The 20,464-nt window shown below is 42.3% G+C and overlaps 1 protein-coding gene across 4 annotated transcripts in view; it reads right to left on the bottom strand.

Moving 5' to 3' along the window:
- Positions 1–20,464, bottom strand: part of LOC126470469 (syntaxin-binding protein 5) — a 1,027,167-nt gene that overhangs the window by 363,075 nt on the left and 643,628 nt on the right. For all 4 annotated transcript variants that reach the window (XR_007586213.1, XM_050098331.1, XM_050098330.1 and 1 more), the window contains exon 5: positions 17,189–17,252. Coding sequence is in view for 3 of the 4 variants with exons in the window: in XM_050098331.1 (XP_049954288.1) it covers positions 17,189–17,252 (64 nt within the window). In the remaining variant the exon portion in view is untranslated. The remainder of the gene's footprint in view (positions 1–17,188; positions 17,253–20,464) is intronic.

Raw genomic sequence — 20,464 nt, forward strand, 5'->3', positions numbered from 1 at the left:
GTGTTTGGCGCCGTGCAGGTGAGCGCCACAATCAGGACTGCATACGACCGAGGCACACAGGGCCAACACCCGGCATCATGGTGTGTGGAGCGACCTCCTACACTGGCCGTACACCACTGGTGATCGTCGAGGGGACACTGAATAGTGCACGGTACATCCAAACCGTCATCGAACCCATCGTTCTACCATTCCTAGACCGGCAAGGGAACTTGCTGTTCCAACAGGACAATGCACGTCCGCATGTATCCCGTGCCACCCAACGTGCTCTAGAAGGTGTAAGTCAACTACCCTGGCCAGCAAGATCTCCGGATCTGTCCCCCATTGAGCATGTTTGGGACTGGATGAAGCGTCGTCTCACGCGGTCTGCACGTCCAGCACGAACGCTGGTCCAACTGAGGCGCCAGGTGGAAATGGCATGGCAAGCCGTTCCACAGGACTACATCCAGCATCTCTACGATCGTCTCCATGGGAGAATAGCAGCCTGCATTGCTGCGAAAGGTGGATATTCACTGTACTAGTGCCGACATTGTGCATGCTCTGTTGCCTGTGTCTATGTGCCTGTGGTTCTGTCAGTGTGATCATGTGATGTATCTGACCCCAGGAATGTGTCAATAAAGTTTCCCCTTCCTGGGACAATGAATTCACGGTGTTCTTATTTCAATTTCCAGGAGTGTAGTTACAGGAATGTCATCCATCTTGTCACAGGAAGCAGTCCTCATGACTGGGCAGGGGTTGTTGCATTAGTCAGAACTGAACCACTTTTAATTTTTGGGATCACTGCTGCTTCCCCAAACCTGTCCTCAAGGTGTTCAACAAAGAATAATGCCTTTGTAGCTGAAAAGGAACTCTTGTCGGTCCTAGGGTGATCTAAGTATTGGGGCAACTATTTCCCCTCTTGTTTCTTAGACTGTGAAACAAAATTTTGGGGCTATATCTCTCCACATAGTAAGAATCTTCTACTTCAGAAGAGACCGCTGGGCCACGCAGCCATTAGCAGAAGAAAGCTTAATTTGCTTCAGATGCGAGTCATCCACAACACAATGGTGTCACTCCCCCCACGCCAAATGGAAGCTCTCACCACGGGTGCCACACAGCCTCAGCAATGGCTACCTGGCCAGTAATCCATTGCCCAGAGTCTCCACGCCCCAGCCACAATGGGCACATACTGCCAGGGATATTTATTGAGTTTCCAGCTCAGGCATAAATCTCTCTCTCTCTCTCTCTCTCTCTCTCTCTCTCTCTCTCTCTCTCTCTCACTCACACACACACACACACACACACACACACACACACACACACACACACACACACACACACAGGATGGCTACCGTTTGGATGCATTACATTGCCAGATAGGAAGAGTGTGAAGACAAAAAAAAAAGCACATCGGTGGAATACACACCACGCTGGCCGACCCTACCTGCATGTCTGTAAAATTTGGAAGACTAATTGTAGGTCAAACCTAAAAATGGCGCCCTACAGTTTAGGATAAAAAGGTGTGTAAAGTGCCAAAAGAGAGAGATCCACGTGTGGTTGGCATGAAGACGACCATCCAAAGGAAAGGCAGAGGGCAAAAAGGAATAGTAGAAGGATGGATCTGCAGCACAGGAAGGGAAGTAGCACTACAAGGGTTGGGTCCCGTGTAGGCCAAGCATGTACTGACAAAAGAGTTGTGATCCGCCTTGTGGGTATTGTAGCCTTGTCTCAGCCCTTTTGCGACACTAATAGGTTCAGATATGGCTTCCATTTCTCAAGAAGTCGAATAGAGAAGAGACTAACTGTATGAAAAAAATAAGCCAGAAAGTTGTCCACCATACTGAAGAAGACGAAAGAGGGTTCAGACACATCCTGTAGAGATCGCCTCTTTATTTTACAACAAACGAGGCAAACATTTACAGCAGTACCGAAGGAGATACACATTGCCTTTGTAGATTTAGCAACAACTTATAACATGGCCCCTAGAGCAAAACTCTAGGAAGCTGTGAAAGCGATAGATAAGGATGACCATCTTTTTCACATTATTATTGAAATGTACAAAGATAATAAGGAACAGATTATTGTTGTTATTGTTATTATTATTATTATTATTATTATTATTATTATTATTATACGTGCAATCTCTTCGTATGTTCGCTCTTCTGTCCACAAAACATCTGTTTTCTTCTTTGGTCTTATGGTATCAAATTAGTGTTTATTACTATTAGTGCTGAATTTTTACCATCCTTTCATTTAACCTATTTTCATGCCTACCTGTTGAAGGTCATCTGCTATTTCTTTATCTACTTAATTTTTATCCTACCTACAGCTGAAATTTGATTCTTCTGCTCCTGAATGTATCCACGATTCTGTCCAAGTGTGTGTCAGAACACATGGCAAAAAAATATTCATCCCCAGTAGACATCACGCCAATATCAAATTACACCTATTCTCGCTTTGATAATGGCCTCGGTACGTTGTGGAAGGGGGTTTACAGAATAATCATCATGAAGATTTAGAAGAAATTGCAACAGTAAGCCAACGAGAAATATGAAATAAACACCTTGGTTTACCCTCACAGAAATCGCAATGAGTGGAGCCTAGTCATGGAACTAAAAAGACTCACAAAACATCATAAAACCGACAACTGTCTGACCTACTCCCAGCACACACTGCGGGTTAAACGCCTCATTGGGTCATCAGTGCTCTTGACATCATTTGAAAAAGACGGAAAAACACCATTTGTCTAATCGTGATGACGCTTCCACTCAGCTATTATCCATTCTGTGTGTTACTTAGCTCAATGAAAAGTTGAAGTTTTATGTTGCGCTGTGGGCAATAGCCTTTCTCGCGCTACCCCACCCCTAATGTCCATTTTCTCCACTTCCTTTCTCAATGTTCACTTGGCAACTGGTTGAGGTGAACCTGCATTCAAAGACAGAAGCAATTCTTGTTGTGTTTGAAACTGTAATTCATTGACAAGGCATGACACTTTTCTCCAGTCCACTTTCGTTCGGTGTAGTGGAGCTAACTGTGTTCTGGACACAGATTTATGACGCTTACATAAACAAACTCCACCAGTCACTTTTAAGAAGACCCCATTCCTTTCTCAAGGCGGTTAAGATGAGCTACAAATGACAATAAATTCAAAAGACTATTGTCCTATTGGTTGGTGCAGCCAATTATCTTTATGGATATACCCTGAAGAGCCAAAGAAACTGGCACACGAGCCTAATATCACGTAGGACCCCGCAAGCACGCAGAATTGCCGCAACACAACATGGCATGGACTCTACTAATTTCTGAAGTAGTGCTGAAGGGAATTGACACCATGAATACTGCAGCCTTGACCATAAATCCGTAAGAGTACGAGGGGGTGGAGATCTCTACTGAACAGCACGTTCCAAGGCATACCAGATATGGTTAATAATGTTCATGTCTGGGGAGGTTGGTGGCCAGCGCAAGAGGTGTCGCATTGTCCTGCTGGAATTGCCCAAGTCTGTCGGAATTCACAATGGACATGAATGGATGCAGGTGATCAGACAGGATCCTTACGTACATGTCATCTATCAGAGACGTACCTAGACGTATCACGGGTCCCATATCACCCCAACTGCACACGCTCCACACCATTACAGAGCCTCCATCAGCTTGAACAGTCCCCTGCTGACATGCAGAGTCCATGGATTCATACCCGTACATGTCCATTCACTCGATACAATCTGAAACAAGAGTTGTATGACCCGGCAACATGTTTCCAGTCATCAATTGTCCAATGTCGGTATTAACGGGCCCAGGTTGGGTGTAAAGCTTTGTGTTGTGCAGTCATCAAGAGTACACGAGTGGACCTTCGGCTCCAAAGCGCATATCGATGATGTTTTGATGAATGGTTCACACACTGACACTTCTTGATGACCCACCATTGAAATGTACAGCAATTTGTGGAAGCGTTGCATTTCTGTCACGTTGAAGGGGTCTCTTCAGTCATCATTGGTCCCATTCCCGCAGGATCTTTTTCCAGCCACAGCGATGTCAGAGATTTGTTGTTTTACGGGATTCAATAACAACTGCGCCAGACACTTGTTGTCCTATATAGGCATTGCCGGCCTCAGCGCCGTATTCGGCCTGTTTACGTATCTCTGTATTTAAATACGCATGGCTATACTAGTTTCTTTGGCACTTCAGTGTGATTCATAACCTACCTTCTTATAATTACTGTACAACTATTTATGACTCAAAGTGGCTGCCAGATGTTTGTCCTTATTTTAATGGCTGTAATTTATGAGCCAAAAATGACGTCACAGTCATACATGGCTGCTCAGGTTAAGTCAAACACTTCGACATTACAGCGGATGTGTGGAAACATATGTAAGTTCAAACAAGTTTCAACTGTACCAGTCTGCGCCGTGGCACTCAGCCTCCCAGTGTCGTCTCACCATTGCTCGTTGCCATAAGTACTCATCATGGCTGTCGCACTCACTGTACAAGCCCAGTTACTTAACTGGAGAGTGAGTGATGATGTGCCCACCCACTGTGGAATGAATGACTCCCACACAATGTGAGGCTCAGGGAGCTGCAACCAGCCCACATACATAAACACACACATCCCCTAGCTACCTACCCACTCAGCAGCACCAGCGAGAACAGATAGACCTCTATCTTAGAGTTAGTATGTGGGCCGCCATAGGGAGGCAGTAGCCACCAGTCTGATAACGAAACTTATTCAAGAAGTGCACATGTGTGAAGCTGTTTCCACATAAGCAATGTGCGATCCACATTCTGCATATACATCTGATCAAAACTACCCAGACGAGTGCTAGTGGACATTACTATAGTGTGTGTCTATCACTGAGATTGCTCACCACGTTTAAAAAAGCAAATCATGTCTGTTAGAGAAAAACTTATTTTCTAAACAAGCCCACTACTTACATCTTGTTCTGAAGATGGAAGAAAGTCTCGCGACTTAACAAATTGTAGATTAGAGCCTCTGGGTGACATGCACATGTAAAAGAGATCGCCTACACTACAGTATACTTATCAGACCCCTTTTAGAGGACTGCTGCACAGTACTGCGTTTCATACATTCTCCAGCACAATTAGACAGTAACAGCCCTCCCAATAACGTTATTTAAACAACTAGTGGGATAAACTAAATGTGCACTTATTATTGAGACATATTACCATAATTAGGAAGTGAAAATCTGCAGCAGAGAGTGTCAGCGAATTATTTTGTCAGCAGAACTTAGGTTCCAGTAACATCTCATTTTACTTAGCATTGCATCACTGTATATGATGTAAGCACGAACTGTAATATATGTGTGAGGTGATGGATGAGTTAGCAAATCACTTTCCCTTGAAATACAATTTTTTCAATGCAATATAAAAAGACTGAAGTGGTTTCATCTCAAAATTAAAAGTCGTCATTTTCATGCAGAAACTTTGCATATTACAGTACGCAACAAAGGCATGTTTTATGTATACACTATTATTCTCTGCCCCAAAACACCATCTTAGGCAGGAAATTTAGCTGTGTGTATGTATTAAACTGACATTCAATTTGCAGCATAACAACTATAATGCATCATTGCACAATAAAGCGATATATACCGCAGAACCCCCATCTATTTGCAACGTTTTTGATGATTGTGATCCCATTCATGGATCACTGGCTGACTGTCAAAGTGTTCTTATAGCTCCTTAGAGCAGCACACTCCTAACTAATTCACACTTGCACTCCCAATAGTGTTTAAAATACATAATATTGTACATACACTCAACAGAGCTTTTTTCTGACCATGCTAAAAGTACTACGCCGAATATCTGATGCTTAACACCTGCATACAACTTCACAACATGGTGGAGAGTACTTCCAACCTGTAAATCTGTTTGACTTGTGTACTATGATACGCAACTTGCATCCACTGATCTCTTGTGGTTAGGAAGGCTTTCGCAACATCCATTGATGCATATATGCAAGGCTGCCACCACAACCTGACTCTGGTATGTCTGTCCCTGCTGGATGCAAGCCTACAGACACACCTTTGCCACTGGTGTGACAGTAAATTTTGTACTACATACGAGACTACAGTGCACCATATTCACATATAATATCATGACAATCGTTCCATGAAAGCTGTAGGGCAGGTCTCCAATATTTCTATCACATCAGAACACAATCACATAGATATGTTGCTATCAACAGCTCCCAGCCACAGCAGTGTAGACAGCCACGCTAGGAAGTGCTAGACAATGGATTGGAAGATCCCAGTATTCAATTCCACCTCAGTCAGCTGTAGGCTTTGTATTTATCAATTCTCTCAACTCTATTAATGATTCTCTGTGTAGGGTCAAACACTATAGCTATAAATTATAGCTTAATACTAACTTTCTCTTTCGTCAGGACACTTTATAAATTCTGGAAGTCGGCTGCCAAATCGTAAATAGCGCCAGAGTGTGTGTGTGTGTAATCGATTTCCATGTAGTTTATATGTAAGTTAACCACCTTAGCGAAACAAATGGTCTTTAAATGTAATTATTCCAGATTCTGAATACATATCATAGTATTCTTATAACCCCAGTGGAAACATGCAGAGCATAGCAGAAAATACCGTTTGCTGATATGAAACACAGTTGGTTGGTGGGACAGGACCAAACAGCAAAGTCATCGGTCCCTTCGGACTGGGGAAGGATGGGGAAGGAAGTCAGCCATGCCCTTTCAAAGGAACAATACTGGCATTTGCCAGAAGCGATTTAAGGAAATCGTGGAAAACCTAACTCAGGATGGCCGGATGTGGGTTTGAATCGTTGTTGTACTGAATGTGAGTCCAGTGTGCTAACCACTGCGCCACCTTGCTCAGTTATAAAATACGCCTAGCACCCCTAACGAGTTAGAAATCACAACTTAATACCGTTCCCTTTAGTACAGAAGGCATGTATCAGAGTATCTGATACCATGGTTACCAAATTGTAAATCACTATGCATGTCTCTCTGGTCCAATAAATCATGTAAATTAATGGGTACCACTGTGTGACAGCATATTCATTCAATGTATGCATACTGACACGTGCTAACCCCGTATTGGCAATATGTGAGTCGTGTATTTTTCTACTGCTAAAGGACTATTACCTAAGTTACAACAGTACTGCTACATATTTGTTCAAATACGTAATGGTTTTGGTCTGTTAGACACATTGGTTCTTCTTCTTATGACCTGTGAAATTAGACTTGTACCAACAAACACTTAACTCTGTAACATTTATAGTTGATGGTATTGTAGACAACATTGTCCTGGATTGAGAAAAATGAGTTTCCTCTGCTTTAATGTAACATCTCTGTATAATTATCTTCTTTATTACAGTCTGCATTAACATTCTCCACATAGTTTACAGGCAATTACTCTCTAAGAAACGATGACACACCACGAAGTAATTATTCACATGGGTTGGAAACTGGTAGATGTGACTTACATGTACAGACAAACAAATGATTACAATTTCTGTAAAATTGCACGATTTATTCAAGAGAAAATTTCACATGTTGAGCAAGTCACATGTCCCTTATGTAAGCAGTTATTTCGCTTGGCATTGATTGATAGGGTTCTTGGACGTTCTCCTGAGGGATATCGCGCCAAATTCTGTTCAGTTGGCACGTTAGAGCGTCAAAATCCCGAGCTGGTTGGAGGGCCCTGTCCATAATGCTCAAAACATTCTCAACTGGGGAGAGATCTGGTAACCCTGCTGGCCAAGGTAGAGTTTGGCAGCACGGACTCACGGTGTGTGCGGGTGTGTATTGTTTTGCTTAAGTGGCTTGCCATGAAGGGGTTGCCAGGTCGTATGGCAGGCGACAGTCAGGTTGATAGCTCAACGCTGTTCAGGGCGTTTCCAGAAACGTCTTCGCTCATCATCAGTGCTCAGTTCAAAGAGGGATTCATGAATGAAGACAGTTCCACTCCATTCAATGAGATTCCACGGCAAATTTGTCGGACACAACAGCCAATGAGCTTGCTGGTATACAGAGATCGATGGTAGATGCTGGGTGAGTAGGTGGGGGATTTGCGTCTTTATCCATGTTGGCTGATTGCAGCTCCCCGTGCCTCACAGTGTGTGAGAGTCATGCATTCCATAGTGGACGGGCACATCATCACTCACACTCAGTGGCGCAACTGGGCTTGTAGAGAGAGTGTGACAGCCATGATGACTGGTTATGGCAGCGAGTGGTGGTGAGGTGACACTGGAGGCGGAGCAGACATCTACATCTACATCTACATCTACATTTATACTCCGCAAGCCACCCAACGGTGTGTGGAGGAGGGCACTTTACGTGCCACTGTCATTACCTCCCTTTTCTATTCCAGTCGCGTATCGTTCGCGGGAAGAACGACTGTCTGAAAGCCTCCGTGCGCGCTCTAATCTCTCTAATTTTACATTCGTGATCTCCTCGGGAGGTATAAGTAGGGGGAAGCAATATATTCGATACCTCATCCAGAAACGCACCCTCTCGAAACCTGGATAGCAAGCTACACCGCGATGCAGAGCGCCTCTCTTGCACAGACTGCCACTTGAGTTTGCTAAACATCTCCGTAACGCTATCACGGTTACCAAATAACCCTGTGACGAAATGCGCCGCTCTTCTTTGGATCTTCTCTATCTCCTCCGTCAACCCGATCTGGTACGGATCCCACACTGATGAGCAATACTCAAGTACAGGTCGAACAAGTGTTTTGTAAGCCACCTCCTTTGTTGATGGACTACATTTTCTAAGGACTCTCCCAATGAATCTCAACCTGGTACCTGCCTTACCAACAATTAATTTTATATTATCATTCCACTTCACATCGTTCCGCACGCATACTCCCAGATATTTTACAGAAGTAACTGCTACCAGTGTTTGTTCCGCTATCATATAATCATACAATAAAGGATCCTTCTTTCTATGTATTCGCAATACATTACATTTGTCTATGTTAAGGGCCAGTTGCCACTCCCTGCACCAAGTGCCTATCCACTGCAGATGTTCCTGCGTTTTGCTACAATTTTCTAATGCTGCAACTTCTCTGTATACCACAGCATCATCCGTGAAAAGCCACATGGAACTTCCGACACTATCTACTAGGTCATTTATATATATTGTGAAAAGCAATGGTCCCATAACACTCCCCTGTGGCACGCCAGAGGTTACTTTAACGTCTCTCCATTGATAACAACATGCTGTGTTCTGTTTGCTAAAAACTCTTCAATCCAGCCATACAGCTGGTCCGATACTCCGTAGGCTCTTACTTTATCAGGCGACAGTGCGGAACTGTAGCGAACGCCTTCCGGAAGTCAAGGAAAATAGCATCTACCCGGGAGCCTGTATCTAATATTTTCTGGGTCTCATGAACAAATAAAGCGAGTTTGGTCTCACATGATCGCTGTTTCCGGAATCCATGTTGATTCCTGCAGAGTAGATTCTGGGTTTCCAAAAACGACATGATACTCGAGCAAAAAACATGTTCTAAAATTCTACAACAGATCGACGTCAGAGATATAGGTCTATAGTTTTGCGCATCTGCTCGACGACACTTCTTGAAGACTGGGACTACTTGTGCTCTTTTCCAATCATTTGGAACCTTCCGTTCCTCTAGAGACTTGCGGTAAACGGCTGTTAGAAGGGGGGCCAAGTTCTTTCGCGTACTCTGTGTAGAATCGAATTGGTATCCCGTCAGGTCCAGTGGACTTTCCTCTGTTGAGTGATTCCATATGACGTTATTTTTGGCTCACAAATTACAGTCATTAAGATAAGTTCAAGTATCTAGTAGCCACTCTGAGTCATAAATTATAGTACAGGTATTATCACAAGGTAGGTTAGAAATCATATCCATTAAGATAAATGTCTGCACCAACAAATAGGACAATGGTCTTTTGAATTTCTTTCCATTTATAACTCACTCTAAAGCCTTTGAGATGGGAAGGGAGGGGTAACTTTGAAAGTGTCTGGGAGGAAGGTAGTGATCTTAGAAGTGACAGATGGTGTCTGTTTACGTAAGGGTCATAAATCAGCGGCCCAAAAAGCACTTGGCTCCACTAGTGTTCGGATGTGTTCTTATGCTGTGTCACATGGCTGACAGTGGTCTCCATTCCTTGTAGACATGTTGGACAGCCTACCAATATACATCATCAGCTAAATGGGTACTTCATTCACAGTGTAGTCATGGGTCATGTCCAAAGACAAAAGCTCCTTTCAGCAGGTTGCTACGTCTCCACATCAACCTGCCTTACTGCACTGATTGTTTACTATCGACAGGGATACATACACCACTTCACTGTCATGACGTATGCCAGCACTGCATGATCACATGACTGCCTGGTACCTGTCCTAGCCATCTACAGCTCTCAAGTCTGTAATGGTCTTAAATGGATGACCAATTTTTTATACGATGAGTTCATATTTCTCATGTTGGTCTCTTAATATAAATTCCTTCCCTATTTATTGGTATGAAAATGTTCCTAAGGATTTTCCAATCCTATTTCTCTATTTCTTCAATTTTGGTTTTGTTTTGATGTGACGTTTCTGCTCCGAAGAATTCTTCCAGAAGTGTGGCTATGTTTTAGTGTTGTAATTTTGCATTCATGAATATGGATCTCTTGTTATAGTAGGCTAACTGGAGTTTCAGAATCTTTATTGACTGGCATCCATGTTAACCAGTGATTGTTGAATAATTTTTCGTAAGTAGATTGCTGGCCTTCAGAATTGGAATAGTCGTCAGATTGGAATGGACAGTACTACATGTTTGGATGGGGAAATAATTAGCATTTCGGCGTATTCGTACAAACTGAATAGGAGTAACGCTATCTACATCCTGTATATGAGGAAAGATTAGGCATGGTATTTCCGACTCATAAATCGCAACTGAATGTTTTTTGTTTGTGAGAAGTTCGTGTTATGCATCGTGTAAGAAGGAAAAACCTCTACTACCTCGTAGTGTGGCAAAATCGCGGTTTACCAAGACAGCGGTTTGTCGTTCTGTGATATTGCTGCGCATGTTGGTCATGATCCTACGACTGTAATGCAAATATGGAATCGATGGGGTAATAGATGGATAATGTTTGCTCAGCCGTGTATTATCGTCCAGAAAGCTGACGTAACTTGAGTACGGAAATGGCCAGTTTGCAGCGAAACAATCCATGCCGAACGTATGACAACACTTGGAGCACCGTGGACTGTCAGCACTACAGCCACTGTTGCTACTTCCCTTGACGGCGACAGAGAGACGTGCGCCATCACTGGGCAAAAGAGTGGCAGCAACGAGTCTTGGTTCTGCATACAATGTCACGGTGGAGACGTCCGCGTGTGGAGGCTCTTAGAATAACGAATGTTTTCTGATTGTATTAGCCATCACACAACACTATCACCTCTGGTGGCGCAGCAGGTAATTTGGAAAGCAAGACGTACAAAATATAAGGCCGATGCATTTACCAAATCTTGAAAGTCTTCATGACATATTTGAAAAAGATAACACAACACCGCATGTTGCCCTTGCTGTCCTGACCTACCTCTATACAGATTGTTGTTGCCTTGACCAGTATTGAAAATATCAGGGCGTAGTTGCCCGATAGGCTGGCACTGCAGTAATCGGCAGGCAATATGATTTATGAGCTTTGGCATGGAGTTTAAACAGTACGGAATGACGTCCCTGTATCTGTAATCAAAGTTCAGTTCACATCATGTCCAGCCGGGTTTACAGGGATTGTTTCTTTCAGATGTAGCAGCTCCTCCGCACCAATTTTGCGCACTGTATACCCCCAAACCATTTACTAATTTAATCATGTACACTACTGGCCATTAAAATTGCTACACCAAGAAGAAATGCAGATGATAAACGGGTATTCATTGGACAAATATATTATACTAGAACTGACATGTGATTACATTTTTACGCAATTTGGCTGCATAGATCCAGAGAAATCAGTACCCAGAACAACCACCTCTGGCCGTAATAACGGCCTTGATACGCCTGAGCATTGAGTCAAACAGAGATTGGATGGCGTGTACAGGTACAGCTGCCCATGCAGCTTCAACGCGATACCACAGTTCATCAAGTAGCGACTGGCGTATTGTGACGAGCCAGTTGCTCGGCCACCATTGACCAGACGTTTTCAGTTGGTGAGAGATCTGGAGAATGTGCTGGCCAGAGCAGCAGTCGAACATTTTCTGTATCCAGAAAGGCCCGTACAGGACGTTCAACATGCGGTCGTGCATTATCCTGCTGAAATGTAGGGTTTCGCAGGGATCGAATGAAGGGTACAGCCACGGGTCGTAACACATCTGAAATGTAACGTCCACTGTTCAATACACGCTTCCAATGTGCGTTCACCGCGATGTCGCCAAAGACGGATGCGGCCATCACGATGCTGTAAACAGAACCTGGATTCATCCAAAAAATGACGTTTTGACATTCGTGCACCCAGGTTTGTCGTTGAGTACACCATCGCAGGCGCTCCTGCCTGTGATGCAGCGGCAAGGGTAACCGCAGCCATGGTCTCCGAGCTGATAGTCCATGCTGCTGCAAACGTCGTCGAACTGTTCGTGCAGATGGTTCTTGTCTTGCAAACGTCCACATCGGTTGACTCAGGGATCGAGAAGTGGCTGCACGATCCGTTACAGCCATGCGGATAAGATGCCTGTATTCTCGACTGATAGTGATACGAGGCCGTTGGGATCCAGCAAGGCGTTTCGCATTACCCTCCTGAACCCACCGATTCCATATTCTGCTAACAGTCATTGTATCTCGACCAACGCCAGCAGCAATGTCGCGATACGATAAACAGCAATAGCGATAGGCTACAATCGGACCTTTATCAAAGTCGGAAACGTGATGGTACGCATTTCTCCTCCTTACACGAGGCATCGCAACAAAGTTTCACCAGGCATCGTCGGTCAACTGCTGTTTGTGTACGAGAAACCGGTTGGAAACTTTCCTCATGTCACCACGTTGTAGGTGTCGCCTACCCGCGCCAACCTTGTGTGAATGCTCTGAAAAGCTAGTCATTTGCATATCACAGCACCTTCTTCCTGTCGGTTCAATATCGCGTCTGTAGCACGTCATCTTCGTGGTGTAGCAATTTTAATGGCCAGTAAAGTATTTCCTACTATACTCTATACTCATAGAAAAGGAAGAAAGATGAATATTTATTTACAGCTTTTATAGATTTAGAAAATGCTTTTCACAATGTTGACTGGTATATACACTTTTAAATTCTGAAGTTATCAGGTATAAAGTCCAGAGAGATGCAGACTATGTACGGCTCGTATACAAACAAGACTGCAGTAAATAAATAAATAAAAAATACCATTCATAGGACATTAAAGAGAGGTAATTATTGACGAGGACGTAAGATAGCGTTGTAGCCTATTGCCCTATGTCATTCATTATACACATACAGAAGCAGTGCAGGAAACTACAGAGAAACATTGCGGAAGGAATTATATTTCAGGGAGAAGAAATGAACGTATACAAGGCAGTTACTTTACTTCCCTCGTCTATATGGGAAACAAAGACTATAAGGTATTGTAAGAACATGGAGGATCAGTTAAACGGCCTCGGTATACCTTGAACAGACAAACAAGGGTAACAGAATATGTTTTGGAAAAGGACTGAGGCCTTAACATTTTTTTTATTATTCATTCATACATTTTTTGGAAAAGATTCACTATCATCAATAGCGTAATATAATTTTCTGTTGAATAACAAGTTAAATACGCATAATAATATTTAGAGTTTTAGGATTATAGTGATTTTATTCATAACAGTTAACAAATCTACACTGTAACAGGACATTCTGATGGTACATGTTGTCATCTGCACAACAGCTGCTATTTTGGTACATGTTGTCATCTGCAACTAATAAAGATTTCCCTGTAATGCAGTACCTATATTAAACAAAAACTACTGTTGTTTTGGTTATTTTACGCTTTGTTGATGTTACATTACACGTTATCTGTCAGCACTCGTATGTTAATTATCTTATATCGTTTGTTTGCTAGGTTATTGCAAGTGTTTTCGGAAACGTTTCTGCTTTTTAGTTCTGAGCACATTTTATTTGCGATGGACTTTGTAAAATTTATTTCCTCCCATTCTACTATAGCTTTTGTATGTGGTAATTTAGTTCACTGAATAGGTTTTGTGGAGGTCTGATACTGCATTTAAGACTTTTGAGGTCAGCATTAACGTCTGTTGACAAACCTGCTGTCATAACAAAGTTCTGATTTTCCGCCCAGAATATATAAATCAGAATGGTGGAACAGCTGAATATTTAATAAATAGCGACACAGTGCTTGTTTCTGGGTGTTTCATACAGTCGTGACAACCCGGAAAGCACAAAAATAAGCAAAAACGAAAAATATACCCGCTTCCTTCCCCGCATACACCAGTTTACAAAGTCTGTCTCAAGTAACATGTCGTTACAGCTATCAGGTAGAAATGTTTTCGGAAACAATTGCAGAAACATAGCAAACAAACGTTAAGTGATAAATAACGTATCAGTGCTCACAACAGAAAGTAAGATATAGTGTAATGTAACATCAACAAAGGGCAAAATAAACCAAAAAACTAATATTTTCGTTTTACTACTAACAATTTTGTTCAGTATAGGTCCTGTGTTATAGAGAAAATCTCACTAGCTGCAGATGACAACTTGTATCAAAATAGCAGCTGTGGTGCAATGGGAGACAGCTACATGAACATCAGAATGTCCTGTTGAGGTATAGATGATGTTAAATGTTATGAATATAATCACAAATCTGTATGTATTATTAACCATGTTTACCTCTTATTCGACAGAAAATGAAATGAACCCACAGACAATAGTGAAACTTCACCGAAATACACTAATGGCCATTAAAATTGCTACACCACGACGATGACGTGCTACAGACGCGATATTGAACAGACAGGAGGAAGATGCTGTGATATGGAAATGGTTAGCTTTTCAGAGCATTCACACAAGGTTGGCACTGCATACACCACAATGAAGACAGTGAGAATGTAAAACTTTTTGCACTCATTGAGCTTCTGACCGATCAATCGCTTTACCCCTATTAGAAGTAGCAGCATCAATATACAGAGTGAATCACCTAAAACTTGCGCCTGAAATATTGCGGAAATGGGAAGCGCTATTGATGTGTAGGTTTCACAGAATGGGTTGGTGGCCATGGGTTCGTACTGTCAACCAAGCTGCAGATTGTAATACTACTTAGAAAGTGTATTTTTATGCAAACAAACACTTTTTCAAATGGAACAATGCCTATTTACACTAACAGACTAAAAGTAGGGTAAATTAGAATGACAGTGGTGTTTGCTGCAGGATTCTAGTGCGAGTCGTTTACGGGATATCGTATTTTGAAAAGTTTCCACACCTACACTTGGTTGTGTCATTCAACCTGCGTAGCTGCAAGGTACGACGCAGTTCTGTTTGCTTACAGTGTGCTTGTGCATTCTTTGAGTTTATAGTCAATGTGTGACAGTCCAAGCAGGAGGGGGTAAGTGGACGATGAGATTTACCAAAGCAGAAAAAACAGATATAGTATATGGAGAGTGTAGAAAGAATGCATTTCGTTTTTGTACGGTGTTTGCGGCAAGATATCCCAATAGAAGTCAACCATCTTGGTTATTATTTATCAACCTCTTTAACCAATTACGTGAAAATGGTAGTGTAATACCTAGACAACGTAACAGAAGGAAACAAAGTGACGACATAAGAAGGGAAAATTAATGTTCTTGATGCTATTGCAGTTGTCCGCACGTTAGCTCCCGCACAATCGCAAGAGGAAGTAGCATGTCAGGCAAGTGTCCTACGCATTCTCCATCGACATAGGTTCCATTCGTATCATATCTCCCTCCATCAAGAGCCGCATGGAAACGGTTATGAGAATCGTGTTAACTTCTGTACAGGGACATTTAAGACAGGATACTCCAGATGTACGTTGTATCTTGTTTAGTGATGAAGCTACTTTTACCAATGATGGTCACGCAAACCACCGAAACATGCACTATTGGTCCGTGGACAATCCCTGCTGGCCTTGACAGGAGGAAAGTCAAAGTCCATGGGGTGTAAACGTGTGGTGTGGGATTGTGAACCATCATCTCATAGGCCTGTGTTTCATAGACGTAAGACTGAACGCGCACATGTATCGCAGCCTCGTAACAGACCGTCTCCACAGACTCTGCAGATTAGGAGGAACCTGAGGCACCAATATGATGGCTGTCCAGCCCCTAGTGCACAAGTACTACGGCATGTCTTCACGAATTGTTTCCAAATCGCGCGGCTCCCCCCGTCTGTGGTTCGAGTCCTCCCTCGGGCGTATGTGTGTTGTCCTTAGCGTAAGTTAGTTTAAGTTAGATTACGTAGTGCGTACGCTTAGTGACCGATGACGTCAGCAGTTTGGTCCCATAAGACTTACCACAAATTTCCAATTTGTTTCCAAGTCGTTGGATTGGACGCAGACTACCTGTACCTTGGACGGCCCGTTCACTCCGGATTTAACTTTTTTTCTTTGAAGAAAGCTCAAAGATGCTGTTTACAAGGACATATCAGTTACAACCGGTCATATGCAAGGACGTATTACTGCAGCCTGCTCGGACATATTCGCTGAAATGCTAACAGGTGCGCAAAAGTCGTTCAGTACCATACTGGAAGCGTGTATTGCCGCTGCCGGTGTTCATTCTGAACATAGCCTGTGATGGTCAGTTGTCTCGTTACTGGTCAGTATCCACGTAATTACTGTATGCACTTATGTTGTTCTTTAGTGTGTGCTACCACAGGTATTGTACAAGTGTCGGCGTGTGAACTTGTCAAATTACGATATCTCGTAAACGACTCGCACTAGAATCCTACAGTAAACACGAAAGACATTCTAATTAACCTTATTATTAGTTTGTTAATGTCACTAGGCATTGTTCCATTTAAAAAAGTATGTTTACACAAAAAATACAGTTTCTGAGTATTATCATCATCATCTGCTGACTGGCTAAAAATACGATTCCCTGACTACCAACCCGTTCTGTGAAAATCGCAGATCAGTAGCACTTTTCATTTCCGCAATATCTGCGATGCAAGTTTAAGGTGATTCACCCTGTATACGTGAGATAATCTCTCTGCAGCTTTGTTGCATGCGAGCTGAATTACTAAATTTTTTGAGCATCTTGCTCGTCAACAATCATCGTCTGAATCTTACCTTACTTGCGTCGAGCGGGTTATCGCTGAGGTGTACGACTGGGCCTGGATGCGTCTTTCTGGACCTGAAAAAGGCAGATGCCCCATTAGTTCTGAAATAGTACTAACATGTGTTCCGAAACGATATAAATGGTAAAATGAAAATAAGGAGAAACTAAATAATTATGATATAAATCTCGAAGCTTCCCCTGTCAATATTATCTCAGTTTTTTCCACGACGCCTCTCTTCGCATTTAAAACAAATCATGTATTCAGATTTCCCTCCTCCATTAAAATTAATTACCAGTCATAATAATTGGAAAAAGCCAGTGGCACTTCTCTTACGGAATTCTCTGTACTAAGATTGAAATCGGGACTGATGCGTTCTGCTGACTCCATTTCTCGAATATTTTACAATTATCTGTTAATACTTACGCAGAGCGGCGAATAATGCTTCCCTTTCTTGAAATAAGCATTAAACGACTGCGGTCTGATCCTATGTACGTACAATGAAAGGGAAAGGGAGTAGGGCGCCACAAACGGGGGCTCGAGTGGAAGGAGGCGGAAGATGTAGAGCACGCAGAGCCAAGGGCTCTTGCTGTCCCGTATCAAGCGCAGCTTCTTGTCCCCGTCCCTCGTCTGTCACGCCTCCCTCACGAAACAGCTCTTCAGCCAGCAAGTATACCAACGTTTACACCGCGCGCAGCCTCTGAGACACTTTAGCACGCTGGAAACGCGACACTTCGAGCCGCCAAGAATTAACAAAACCAAGCAAAAAATAAATAAATCAGTTCTGCGCCTGACAAATGATTCATATATACAGGCATTTATAGGTCTAGTTCGACAAGGGGTCAGCCAAATGGCCGTGACCTTATAGCAGAGATAGTCCTAGCATTTAATTTACGTAACTACTTCGGCGTAGTCCCCACAACCTCAATAAATTTTAAAAACGACTTTTTTCCATCAGATTGTGTATAAATTTTTTATTTTTAGTTTTTCACACAACCGGTTTCAAGCATTGCCAATTCTGAAGTGTGAGTGAAAACATAACACACCATAGATAGAGAGAAAAGAAAAAGCTAAACACGCAACTATACTGAACGTACCATGACAAAGACATAATATTCACCTCTAGTAACATATGGGGCTACATCCTTGCCATTAATTTAAAAATCACGTGTCATGCATACCTGTGCAAAGCACCGTCGTCAAACCTCCTCACCTAAAATGTAAAGGTGCACGACGTGAAAGTGATTATAAGGTCAAAAACATTACCACGTTACTTAAATCTCACATTTAGCAAGAAGCACTAAGAAAACAAACCTTGCAATATTTCCCACGAAATACACTATGCATTCACTCAACGAACTGTCACATGTGCAGTTTGCGTGGAAAAATTTTTAACAGTCAGTCAGTCAGTCAGAGAATAAAAATACAAGGATCTTGCAACTATCCACACGATTTCAAAAATATCTCTGTCTCTAAGTAATTGTTATGTGAAAAACGTATTATATAAATAAATCGGTGGCGCACATCAGCACCGTTACATATGTCGAAACGTATTTCATGGACTGAACAAAAGCTATTTACATCGTATATATTCAGTATAATACTGTTAGAAAACGTAATATAATGTCTAATCTCAAAATGTAATATCTTAGTAATGTAAAACGAAGTGTTCATAATTACAGCACGTGACAAACATCGAGAAACGGCGTTAGTAATCAACTGTGGGCAAAACAAACTTGTTAGATGTCATAAGCAACCATGCCCATACAGATAATAATTAAGATAAAACTGTAACAGCAGATGTAAGGTGCAAAAGGATGACATGAAGATGTCAGTCTGTATACGATGTTGTACATGAAATAAATCCTTTATCGCGTAGCATATGTCTACGGGCTTGTGTGGAACTATTCATGGTTGTTTAATTTTTCGAATTATTGTTATACTGTAACAGTAGGTTAAGCTGTACCATCAAAAAATTTTAAAAAATTGTACAGTGTCTGGTGAAAAAAATACGCTCTTCTTTTAACGTAAGTAATTTATGGAAATCACGGAAAACCTACCTTAGAACGGGCGGACTGAGATTTTTCACTGTCCTGCGTACAAGGACAGTCTGTTTAGAATAGAGCAACTTCCTACAATAACGTTTTGTTCCTACATTCTTAAAAAGAACTTATTTAATAATATAAACAGCTAATACTACACTGTTCACTAATTCTTTGACGCCGACCAGTGCCCCCCCCCCCCCTCTCTCTCTCTCTCTCTCTCTCTCTCTCTCTCTAGCCTAAGGACCATGACGATGTTGTAGACTTCCTAGTGATGATGTTATCGACGAGAGAGAGCGCCAGTAAACATCGTAGTAACATGTCTGATATGGGACTAACTCTCAATTCTGTGCAAATAGTCATTTATAGAAATGTAGGGAATGTACAGTCCGTAACTGATTAAGCTTTTAGTCAAAGGTTACAGCATTTCTTTAGCGCGAACTGTACTCACTCATTCTATAAAAATAATTGGGAGTAACACTACGTAAGGTGTTGAAGTAGAATAAATATAGGTTCACATATGCGTTAAGTGAATGACAGATTTGGACGACTAGGCAAGTTACTGATAAGCTGCCGTTTGTATACGAAGGAGATTGCTTGAACAAACGATTGTGTACAGACAACAGTTGCATGTTGCTGAAGTTTATGACTAACAGGATACATGAGCTGTACACAAGGAAGGGCATCGCCAATATTCACATCGCTTTCCATAAGGAAGAATTAAACTGTTAAAACAAAATCTCAAGTGGAAGACGTCCTAAGAAATATGCCTAGTATTTCGTGAAAGTCTTTTCACAAAATTCCGATCTGCGAATCTTCAACCCGCTGTGTATAGCTCCAGTAGACACCGTGAATATTAAATAAGACAAGTTATGGTTCGAACAAAGGCTTGAGAGCAATCATTCTTCCCACGCTCCAGCCGCCAAGGGATGCCAAGGAGCCTCAAAACATATTACACAAAAGATACACTGCTTCAAAAAATTCATATTCATCGCCTAGGTATGTACACTGCTCAGTCAGAACATTATGACCAACGACTTAAAATCGATATAAACCCTTCTAGGAGATAGCAACTTTACCCGGCGAGGAATGACTGCTAGTCAGACACACGCACGGTGCATGCAGTATCAGTGGGCGTGCTGCACGAGCATTTCGGCAACTGCACGACTTGTCGGGTGTTCAAGGAGTGCTGTGATGTCTTCAACACGTGGCGAAACCATGGTGAGACCACGTCCAGACGTCATAGG

The sequence above is a fragment of the Schistocerca serialis genome, chromosome 3, assembly GCF_023864345.2.
Source record: "Schistocerca serialis cubense isolate TAMUIC-IGC-003099 chromosome 3, iqSchSeri2.2, whole genome shotgun sequence".
Lineage (NCBI taxonomy): Eukaryota > Metazoa > Arthropoda > Insecta > Orthoptera > Acrididae > Schistocerca > Schistocerca serialis.